At 31.6% G+C, this 12,251-nt stretch overlaps 1 protein-coding gene across 4 annotated transcripts in view; it reads left to right on the top strand.

Annotated features, from left to right (window-relative positions):
- Positions 1-12,251, top strand: part of LOC142327390 (putative E3 ubiquitin-protein ligase HERC1) — a 314,426-nt gene that overhangs the window by 246,644 nt on the left and 55,531 nt on the right. For all 4 annotated transcript variants that reach the window (XM_075370430.1, XM_075370438.1, XM_075370422.1 and 1 more), the window contains exon 40: positions 5,382-5,606. In XM_075370430.1, coding sequence (XP_075226545.1) covers positions 5,382-5,606 — 225 coding nt within the window. The remainder of the gene's footprint in view (positions 1-5,381; positions 5,607-12,251) is intronic.

Raw genomic sequence — 12,251 nt, 5'->3', positions numbered from 1 at the left:
GGACGTTTTAAAGATGGTTGTCAGTCGATTGAAGCTGATGAGCGTCCTGGACGTCCTTCCATGTCAACTGACGACTCACACGTAGACAAAATCAACACCCTGGTTCGATCAAATCGACGTCTGACCGTCAGAGAGCTTGCTGAAGTGTGTGGGTTATCAGTTGGTTTATGTTATGAGATTTTGACCGAAAAATTGAAGATGCACCGCCGCGTTGCTGCAAAATTTGTTCCACGCCTAATGATGGATGACCAAAAAGCCCATTGTGTCCAAGCTAGTCAAGAATTGCTTGAACGTTCAGAAGAAGAATAAAAGTTCTTGTCAAGAATCATAACAGGTGATGAATCTTGGGTGTACGGTTATGGCATTGAAACAAAGGTTCAATCGTCCCACCAGTGGGTGGGTGAAACATCTCCCAGACCAAAAAAAGCTCGCCAAGTTCATTCCAATGTGAAGGTGATGTTAACAGTTTTTTTTATGCTTAGGATATAGTCCACCACGAGTATCTTCCCCAAGGCTCCACAGTGAACCAGACATACTACATTGAAGTTCTCAAACGTCTGTGGGACGCTATCCGGCAGAAAAGGCCAGAAATGTGGAAGAGTGGTGACTGGTTTTTTCATCACAACAACGCTCCAGCCCATTCAGCCCTCAGAACTCGTGCGTTTTTGGCTAAACACTCGATCACTGTTCTTTCCCACCCTCCCTACTCACCTGACCTTGCTCCTTGTGACTTCTTCTAGTTCCCCAAACTCGAAAAGACCTTTGAAAGGAAGAAGATTTGAAACAATTCCCAAGATTGAGGCAAATATGATGAAGGAACTGAAGAACATCACAAAAGAAGCGTTCCAGGACTATTTCCAAAAGTGGAGACACCGTTGGGATAAGTGTGTGCGTCAGAGAGGAGAGTACTTTGAAGGGGACCCAGACAAGTAACTTCTAAATCAAGTACATTTTGTTTTATGATTTTAGTCTACGTATTTTTTGAACAGACCTTGTATAGTGGTGCCCAAATTAATTCAAACCCAGTATTTTTAACAGAAAATTTTATTTAAAAAAAAAAATGTTTTAATAGCCAAACTTACTCAAATTAATAGTTTATGTCTCCTCCTTTGTTTTTTATTATCTCATTAATCCTGTTTGGCCGTGATTCCACTAAAGTAGAACAGTGATTTTTAATTTCTTCATCTTGAAACCAAACTGTGTCACTGAACTAATAAGTCAGTTTTTGTGCTACAATTCATTTTCCCAAGTCTTCTTTTTAGTGTGGCTCATAAATTTTCAGTGGGATTCAGGTCGGGGGAGTTCCCTGGCCAAGAGAGCACTCGAATGTTTTGGTTTTTGAAGAACTCTTTTGCTTTCTGTGATGTGTGACATGGTGCAAGGTCCTGTTGGAAAATGAGTTCTGGGTTCTTCTGCATATGTTAATGTATGGTCTGATTTCATCATCCCATCCACAGGAATAAGTGCTCCTGGTCCTTCATGCGTAAAACATCCCCAAAACATATTTTTGGCTGGGTGTTTGGGAGCTTGTTGCAGGTGTGCTGGCATAGTAGTCTTCTCATCTGCTGACTTACAAATGTAGGCTATTCTCTCCCCTTGGGAAAAAAGAAATGAGTTTCATCTGAAAAAATAACTTTTTTCCACATCTCAATACTCCATTCTTTATGTTCCTCTGCCCATTGAGGTATTTTTGTCTTCATAACCTGCGTCAGTAACTGCTTCTTTTTAGGTTGCCAAGTAATCCTTCTCACTGCAAACAATCTTTTATGAAGTGTCATATCAGAAACATTAGTCCCACTGGCTCTCAAGTCCCTATTACGGTCAACAGCTGACAATTGTGGATTAATTTTGCTTTTCCTTATTAGCAATCGATCCTGTGTAGGCGTGGTTTTCTTTTTCCATCCACATTTTTCTTTTCTCTTTGGAGAGATGAACCTGTTTTCCTAAACCTTTTCAAAATTTCATTTACAGTACCTAACTCCACATTACATTCACTATCAATCTGTCTTTGAGTCATTTGTGTGTGTTGGGACAGAGCAACAATTTTTGACCACTTTTGTAGGGTTACATCCATTGTATTAATTAGAAACGAATAACAAAGTTATAACAGAAATTCACAAGGTCATCAAACTAATTGACAATAATTATAAAAGCACCGTAATCACTAATTCTGTGTGTATAAGAAGTAACAACATAACCTGAAACACCAAACAGCATGCAGTCTGCCATAGAATGAAAATTCCCTACAACAGAACAAAAATTCCCTTTGTTCAGATTAATTTGTTCACTACTGCATTTAATAGTTCAGTAGAGATGTTAATGTGAATATGGACTGAACAATTTTCAAGTTGCGAATGGTTTCACTTATTGAAATTTACTGATATTTTTTTTTAAAAACTCTTGAGCTAAAGAATTCAATAAATAAGAAAATATTACAAAATTTATTTTTTATGTCAACTAATTCATATTTAAAAAAAATAGTGTAAGTCTTTCATGGGTGAATATTGCATAATTTTTTTCTTGTATGTAAGTAATAAGAGTAATGGTAACTTATAAAAAGTATGAAGTTGCAACTGGGAAATCAAACACAAGTCCTGTTATTTAATTTAGTTTCTGTACATAATGTGAAGCACTTTTTCTAAAAAGTTGTAAGTTATTTCATTATAAATAATAATCCTTGAATATTTGCATTTTCATATCTTTGAACAGTTTTAATGGTTTCTTGTAATGTCTGTCTTGATAAAATCAGGAAAATTATTAACAATTTCATACGTTTTTGTTTTCTACTGTGTCTTGTTAGTGAAAGTAATTCATTTGCTACAAACATTAAATGCAAGTGGATGGAAAATACTATGGAATTCTTTTATCTAAATACTTTGGAAGGTATTACATGAAAAAAAAAATATATATATAATTATAATTGATCCTTCTTTTCTGCCTTAATCTTGAACATTTAAATTTATTTGAAGAAAATATATAAAAATTTTGGTTGCTCTTTGAATTCAAATTTTACTATATTTTTCTACATAGTTATGCAATTGTTGAAGGACTTATAATAACTGGAAACCAGAAGTCCTATTCCTTCATCATAAAATGATGCAATGCAAGCCACATATTAGTGTCTTGTTTAACCATGTCATCATTGTGAAGTGATTGGTCAGCAAGAAAGGTTTTGAGACACAAGAACAGGTGATAGTCACTTGGTGCAAGGTGGGCTGTGTGGGAGATGATCAAACTGTTCCTATCAAAGGACAAGGGGAGATATTGCATTGTGGCAGCAGTGTGTGTATGAACAAGCATTATCATGAATCAACACAGTGGCTTGGATAGTCAACCACATTGTTTTTTATTTTTACAAGCAATGTGGCTTGCATAATGCAGATTGCATGGCGCAGTTTATTTAGTGTTTCACAGTAGACATCACTATTTATTGATCAGTCACAAGGCAAAAAGTTGAGAAGAAAAACCTCCCTTTTACTTTTAAGCTCTGAGTAGAAAACATCGGCTGCGTTCTGTCTTCCTGGGCGTGTTACACAAAGTGTGTTACTTTGTCACCATTCCATAGATTGTCGTTTCATATCAGGCATTACATACACCCAATGTCACCAGTGACCATATTGTTTAAAACATCATTGTCTTGTTCTCAGAATAGATTCAAAAATTCCAATGTGCTACCCCGCTGTTCTGATTTTTTGTAAGCATCTTAGACATGTATACAATTCCCGATTCAATTTCTGAGACATAACGTCATGTAGAAGCAAATGCAAAATTTCTGCATAATTCTTGTGATGGCTAGTTGTTTGTACTTTTTAATGTTGTCATCGACTGTATGCACAAAATCATCGGTAATTAAAGATGACTTTGATGGTTCAAACTGTTTACAATCTTGGCTTTTTGTTTGGGAAGAAATATAACCACTTTACAGTGTATACTTTTTATACTCTAGCTTCATATTTTCACGTGCTTTAGTTTTCCACTTTTGTTTGTACAGCTGGAAGTCTGTAAAAGTTTTTTTTTTTTTTACTATTCACAACATATATTAGAATACAAAAAAAAAAAATCCCTTTTGGTACACCGGAAGGCGGAGGTAGATTTCACTGGTGCTAAGTAGGAGATAAAAAAAATTTCCACCTTAAAGTTAAAAAAAAAACTTCAAATTTACTCAATATGACAGTGGTTGCTTGTTAAAAAAAGTTTCACATGTTTAGCATACAACAAGCCTCATCATTTTCCAATTCCAGTAACATTTTGTTCATCCCTTGCCGTAATAGTTGGTTATATTAAAAATTGTTTCAGACAAACGTTTTAAGTAATGTTTAGAGAACTAATGAACACTTTAAACCGATTTGATATTGTGCCTATTTAAGGAGGTATGATTCTTTTTTGTCTTTGAAACCCCATTTTTTCCACCCCCTGGGCCAATGGTTGGTGATATCAAAATACTTTACTTACATAAGTTTTAGGCCCTTATCCAAAGAGTAGTAGGAGCTTTAAATAAATTTGATATTTTACTTAACAAGAAAGTTATAGCAATATTTTTTTTTCAAAAAAGCCCTCCCCATTTCCACCCCCATGGTTCATTTTGGCTGTTAATGAACTCGACCAAAATTTTTGGACGAGTTATTTTTAAGGAACAATTTTAAAGTGATTGGCGCAAAATTACAACAGTTCTCGTGCCCACAAAAAGTGAAATATATATAAACGTGTATATAAACTTTTGAGCTGATGGTGATTTTGGGGTCTGGAGGATGTGTCTGGAAGTCGAATTGTGGTACCCATTAAAATAGCTAGCTCTCTTATGAACTCTATCTAATATACAAATATACACACACAATATAAAAAAATATGGTTTTCCCTCCGAAATCTTTTTTTCTGATGATGTAACTGATTTCTTTTGTTCTAGAAAAATCACGTTTGTCTCAATTTATTTTAGTTATACTCTATTAAAAAAAAAGTATTCTAAAAACTAAAAGATATTTTTATAATTTCTGGTTAGTGAAGTATGGTACTAAAAAAACTAAGATAAAATGGAAAGTGCTTAGTGAAAACAAATAAGTGTGGGAAATTCTATATATGGAGCAGCTAATATGAATTTATATATTTTTAAAATAGCGTGCAAAATTTAAATAATTTTTTTCTGTTATTTATTTAAATAAATGTTACCTTTTCAAAAACAGTAATTCAAATGGTAATTAAATTTAAGTGGGGGTTTTTACTATTAGCATTATGTGAAAATTCTGATGTCCTGTGCTTAGTGTGAGACTAACATTGATTGGGTTGAGACGTATTTGATTACAGTTCAAATAAAACTTAGATGACACTTCAAATAAATTATTTAAATATCAGTTTAAAATCAGGAAAAAATCTTTTTTGTTTTACAGATATCTGCTGGTCGTACACACAGTGCAGCATGGACTAGTCTTCCAGTTCCAAGGCGTAGGCCAGGTTCAAGTACATCACAGTTCGGTTTGCCACTAGCTGTTCCACCACAGTTTGGACATCTTCAGACAATACCTCTTTCTTCTATACAGACAAGATTAAAAGTTTTATTTCATTTTTCAGATATTTTATATTCATGTTGGAGACTGTTACCTCTCTGCTCTCAGGTACGTTTATGAAGTACTTAATTACTTCTTTTTTTAAATTAAAAAAAAATAATAGAATTAAAACATTTATATTTTTGACGTAACTGATATCTATAATTGAAGAACATCATATAAAACATTGAAAATATCACTTAAATTAAATTTAAAACCAATTTCCATTATTTCAAATTTATATTTCAATATCTTTCCCTAAGCAATTTGTAAAGAAAATTTTCCTAATTATAAACCCATGTTGACATTTGATTTAAAGAAATTAAAATTTTACATCTTTTGTTACATGGAAGTACTACTTTGTAGTGGAATTAGAAAATAGTTTTATTTCTTTTAACAGATTTTCTTTACTGAAAAAGTGAAGGAATTAGGAGTAGGATCGTCTTCCAAATGTTTATAAATATATTATTAAAAATAAGTGAAAAAATTAAATTTGAATTTATCTAAGTGAAATTACAAATAATATATAAAATTAAAAAATGGGATTATAAAATCTTTTAATGTAAAAAATATGTTTTGCATACAAACTGTTACAGCTTAATCTCATAAAAGTAACAGCAAATCTGTAAGTAACTCAAAATTTTAATTATCCATGATAGATAAAATGAATATATATTTAAAAATATATATAAATATATATTAAAAAAAAAAAAATATTTAATATGTATATATTAAAAAAGGCACGTGAAAAAATGATTAAAGAATTATAACAAATTAAATTTATAGCAAACAAAAATGAATATGTCAAAGCCTAGCATACAACAAGCCTCATCATTTTCCAATTCCAGTAACATTTTGTTCATCCCTTGCCATTAGAGTTGGTTATATAAAATTGTTTCAGACAAAAGTTTTAAGTAATGTTTTGAGAACTAATGAACACTTTAAACCGATTATGTGTATATATATATATATATAGAGGTGTATCCCGAGTTCTTCTGGGACTTTTGTAACGTATTCTACTTGTGAAAGTAATAGAAAAAATTCATATAAACATAATCCTAAAATACTTCTTTTGCGAGTTATGGTTAGTGAATGATTTCGCTCAGATTTCAGCTACCCTGGCGAAATGAGGTTGTTCTGAAATTTTTAGGACTGTAATTAAGGGGCAAAATTAGTGATTTCTTATATTGACCTGAAAAATCAAACAAAATATGTACCAGAACCATACCTGCAGTAATTTTTGAGAAATCTGGGGTGAGAACCAATAAAATGGGGTAAAACTCTGTTTTTTAGGTTTGACATACAATAACATTGTTAAATGGTTAATAAACACATAAAATTTTTAAACAAAACTTGTGGAGAATTTAATTCTGAAGAAAATTAAGTAAGATAAGTTGAATAAAACAAAGAAAAGTTAGAAAAACTCACATTTTATTTAGAAACAGTATACTAGCCCAAACTGCATTATACATAGCAGTTTATAATAAATGTTCAAAGATGAGCCCACCATTTTCAACATATTTCTTGGCTCACTTCAGTACCACTTTTTCGCTGTTTTTGATTCATCAGGGCTGTTCAAGTTGCTTAGTGAACAGTTAATTCCTCTAGAGAATGTATTTTTCTTTTGTATACAATATTTTTCAAGCAAAAATCTAAAGGTGTTAAATCAGGCGATCTTAGTGGCCAGGCATGTGGACCTCCATGACCGATCCAGTTTCTCAGGAAAATGGTGATTTAAGTGAGTGGAAATGGCACAAGAGAATTGGGGAGGTGCGCCATCATGCTGGAAGTATACACATAAGGCTATGGTTTGTATAGTACCATGTTCCATTACATTCAGAATGACATACATACAATGTCAACATAGCCTAATAAACAGATGGTCAAGGAATGAACCACTAGTTAACATAGTAGGCTCATTTAGTAACAGTTCCATTTCATAACTATTAAATAATGATTCTATAATTATTTGTAATTACAGAATCAGCTAATAAATTAAGATTATCATCTATTAGAATAATATTATCATGATAATTATTAGTATTTAGAAAATTATCTAATTTATTTAAGTTTGTTCTTTCTCAATGATAATTATATAAAGCAAATACAATCAATTTAACTTATTCATATCTTACTTCAATACTTCAACATCAATTCATTAAATGCAGCTTGATATTTGTTTTAAATTTATATTCCAATTAATATACAAACTAATGCTACCAGAATTTTTATTATTTCCACAACATTTCATATTTCTCATCTGAATATAAATTGACTTCATCTTATCCAATCTACATTTTAAATAATAACAGTAACATAAGGTTTACTGTAGTTAAGTGTATGTGTCAACCCTAAAAATTTCTTTCTCATGCTTCCGTTGTAATGTAAAGTTGTAAGCATCCTATTCAGAACATTAATTAAATTGCTAATATTAAATGATATTTAAATATTCCCTTTCATAAGCATTAAAAGAAAATTCAAAGGATATGCTTAAAATTCCGTGGGATGAATGAATGTTAAAGAATGTTAAGAAGTTCACACAAATTAATTATATCCTCTTTTCTGTTTTTTGTAAACACCATATGTTCCTCCTCACAAAGGTTTTTCCCTCACAATATCAAAAACCCATAACCTTTTGTAGCTAACTCTCCTTGGCAAAAAAACAACTTGTAGTTGCACTCACATGTTTCATTAATTTAAATGTAATGCTTCTCTGTGACCCAGTTTGGCAGGTGTTAAAATTCTTCAGCCTCTTTCTCTTTAAAGATTTTTCCTTGTCAAATCTCACAAATTTGACAATGATGCCAGCCAATCCATTTTGTTATCTTGGCATTTTCTGACAGTACTCTACTGTTTGTCACATAAAAATTCAATGCCATACCCACATTCTTTATTATTTCTAAAAATTTTCATTTTTCTCCTCAGATCTTGGATCTCAATTTAACACAAATATTTGCTCCATTCCTTTAAACACACCTGAAATTATAAAGTCTTTTCTTTAAACTCAAATTCTTGGCAGATAAATCTTCAAATATTCTTCTTAAAATAGTCATCAATTTTCTAGGCTTGCTGATTAATTAACTTTGTACTTTATTCTGTTTTTACAAATATAAAATCACATAGCACATTCATGTTTATCATTTTTTCTGATATTCTTTTATTATTATTATTTTTTTATTTTATATTCTCCCTGTGGAAGGTGACTGAGGAGTTCTGATGCTGTTACATAAGTATAGATAGATGCTTTCTTCGCCAAGATGTCTTGGCATCGATCCCCGGTTTGTTTCAATATTCACTGTTAGAATGAGATGGATGTGTAGAGAACTGTGTGGGTAAGTGTAGGCATTAACCTTGCTCCTGAAAGTGGATCAGAGCAGAGAGAAATAGGGATGTTTTCATTAGAGGCTTATTAAATTTATGAAGCTGTTTTTTGATTTTTAAATAAATCAAGAGGACTTTGAGTAAATTGAATTGTAGGACAAAATTGTTGTTGCAATCAATACTTGTTTTGAGAATAGTATTTTTGGTGTTTAAAGACTCAGTCAAATAATAATCTGGGAGCATAGTCTAATTGAAGTTAAATATAGAAAGAATTTTTGCGTGAAACCTTCGGCGTTAGAAGAAAGCATGGGATCACACTTCCACAAATTGGTTAATTTGATAGTTGAGGGTTATATAAGTTATGTTAGGTGGATGTGGTTGGAAGAGGTCATACAAAGGCGATAGTGGGTTATGCAAATACACTGATGGAAATGTCTACTAAGGTACTTGCATCAGTGGCTTCCTGACAGAGGCCAAACTGATGACTATTGTATTATCAAGTTTAGACGGTGTAAAAGACTACCACCAGTAATGCCCATCAGGGCTAGGAACAGAGGGGATGGTGTGGCAAGCAGGATCATCACAAGGCTTCCTCTATGAGGGGTCAGGATGATATTCTTTTATTACATTAATTGCAACCATTACAACATTGTATGAAGAACTCATCCATTATATACGAATCCAATTTTTCTTTTCAACAGCACATCTCCAAATAGAACTTACTGAGGTAATGAACTTGAAGTTCTCTTTAGTTAAATTAAAACAACTATCATGAACACATCACAGAAGTTTGCCCTAGGACAGCTTATGAAGGGAATCCTGAAGATTTCCTGATGGCGACTCCAGAATCAGTAGCATATATTAGTTTGTTAAATCTTTGTTTTTAATTTTGACTGTAATTGGTGTTATCTTTTGGTGCCATATGCTAAATAAATAAACTACCGTGAAATGTGTTTTTAGTCATTTCACATAACTTTGGCTTGCCTTGAAGATATGGATTAATATATACACTTTAGCTTGGCATTAATAATTTGTAGATTACTATGAAAATTAAACAGAGGAAAATTATATTACCCTACAAGTATTACCCAATATTGTATGCAAAATTAAAATTCAGTCAGTTATTACTAACCAGTAAGGAACTACACTGATCCTCATTCTTCAATTGATTATTCATAACTGATCAATTATAAAAAATATATTTTTAATTAGTTTGTTTATTTATATATTAAATATTAACTAAAAAAGTCAGTTTTCCTTCTTGTTTATTAATAACAGTAAGATATAATTAAAAATTAAACAAATGATTTAATAGTAGTAAAACTATTTTTATTATTTTGATGATTAACTATTTTGTTAACACTAATAAACCCATTTTTTTTCACATGAAACATTTTTGTGTTCCTTATGAAATTTTTTTTGCTAAATTCAGAAATGCAATTAGAATTTTCCATCACTCACACTTTTTGTGTTAAGATAATATTTTTTAAGTATTGGTTTTATGTAAGTCTACATACTTTTTTTTGTATAACTTAAGTACATGAAAGAACATTTTAAGTGATTTCTAACAGAAGATGAGTTACAAACATAACATTGTGAAGTCAATAACTCTATATGCATGATGATTCATTTACTGTAGGTTCTGACATGTCAGTACAGAGCGGTCTTCTGAGTCATACATTTAATACACCAGTATTGTTTAAATGTTCACTGTGTATGCATGTTCTCTAATTTCATTCTATTTTGTGATTTACATTTACTGTGTCAACTATGTTGTATTCATGAATAAATATGCCAAAGAAGTATGTAATTGATTTGGATAACTTTTGTTAGATATGTGGAAATTTGAAGTTTAAAGAATAACAATCAACTTTACTCCACTAGTTAAAAATTGTTATGAACTACATTTTGATTATAAAGTTTGGGATCTAGTTAAGTACTAGGCCTCTCACATCTGCTGTTCGACCTGTGTGAAATGTCTGATAAGACTCAGCTATAGGTAATTGGCCCATAAGTTTTGTCTTAGTGATGATTTGGCAAAAACGACCATTTGATGGACTGTTATTTTCGCATTAAAAAGATAAAAAAACGAATAAATTATAGATCCAAATACTCGGTGCATTATCCAGATTTACCATTTGCTATAAAGCCAGTGCCTCATGATGAGGACTTACTCTACCACATCAGCCAACACATCTAATTTCAGAAGATGAATTGGAATATGGGTAGCCATTGAAGTTCAACATGAGGGGGATTACAATCATATTTTTGAAGCAGAATTATTTTCCCGTGAATCTTATCTGATAACTCAAGTTGAATTAAATACCTTGTTCAGGATTTGAACTTGTCAAAAAAACAAATCGAGCTTTTGGGATCTAGGCTGAAAATCTGGGAGCTTCTCCATACTGACAATTTTGTAATCATCAGGAAGAACTTCAGGATTTATAATCTGAAGAAAATAATTTAATCTACTTTAACAATATTGTGCTGTCATGGATGCTCTTCATCACGAATATAACTTTACGGGATGGAAACTGAATATTGATTCTTTGAAAACTAGTTTAAAGCTTGTCATTTTGCAAAATGGCAGCAAATTTCCTTCTATGTTGTTAGTTTATGCAATTAACATGAACAAAAAATATGACAATATGAAAATCCTGTTAGAAAAAATTCAGTACAACTACCGCTGGATTATAGGTGCAATTTGAAGGTTATTGCATTATTAACAGGTTTGCAGCTCAGCTACACTAAAGTTTGTTGTGTTTTGTGCAAATCAAATCCCAGGGACAAGACAAACAATTGTTTGAAGAAATTACCAACACATGAAGCAATTATGTGTGCCCAGACAGAAAAGTGGTGTATGTTTCCTATTAGTTATCATGAAAATAATTCTTCTACTTCCACTCCCATTAAAATGGGTGATAGATAAAAATAGTGTTTTAATATGTGGATTGGTATGAAAATGGATGGATAAAAATGGTGTTCTCATTATTTTAAAGAAAAATTTCCTCGTGTTAATGACACTAAATTTAAGGAAGGAATTTATATAGGTTTCCAAATAAGAACTTTGATTAGAGACAGACAATTTAATGAACTATTAAGCGAAATCAAATGTCACTGTAGTTGAGGATTTATGATTTCCTAAAAGATTTACTCAACACTTTTAAATGACCTTCAAGGTCATTTAAACTTCTTCCTTGGAAGTCATGTCACAGTATTTTTAAATGTAAATAATTTGCAACATTGAAAAATTTATCTTCGTGGAGATTATTTAAAATTAGTCTGCAGAACGTTTTAGAAAATCATAAATCCCTGACTGTTGTGATGTTGTGGGTGAATTATTAGTCATAAACATATGGAGTGTTGTTATATGTCCCAAAAAATTAGTTCCAT

The sequence above is a fragment of the Lycorma delicatula genome, chromosome 1, assembly GCF_047948215.1.
Source record: "Lycorma delicatula isolate Av1 chromosome 1, ASM4794821v1, whole genome shotgun sequence".
Lineage (NCBI taxonomy): Eukaryota > Metazoa > Arthropoda > Insecta > Hemiptera > Fulgoridae > Lycorma > Lycorma delicatula.
Note: the sequence above shows the minus strand (reverse complement) of the source record. Positions and strands in the feature narration are given on the sequence as shown.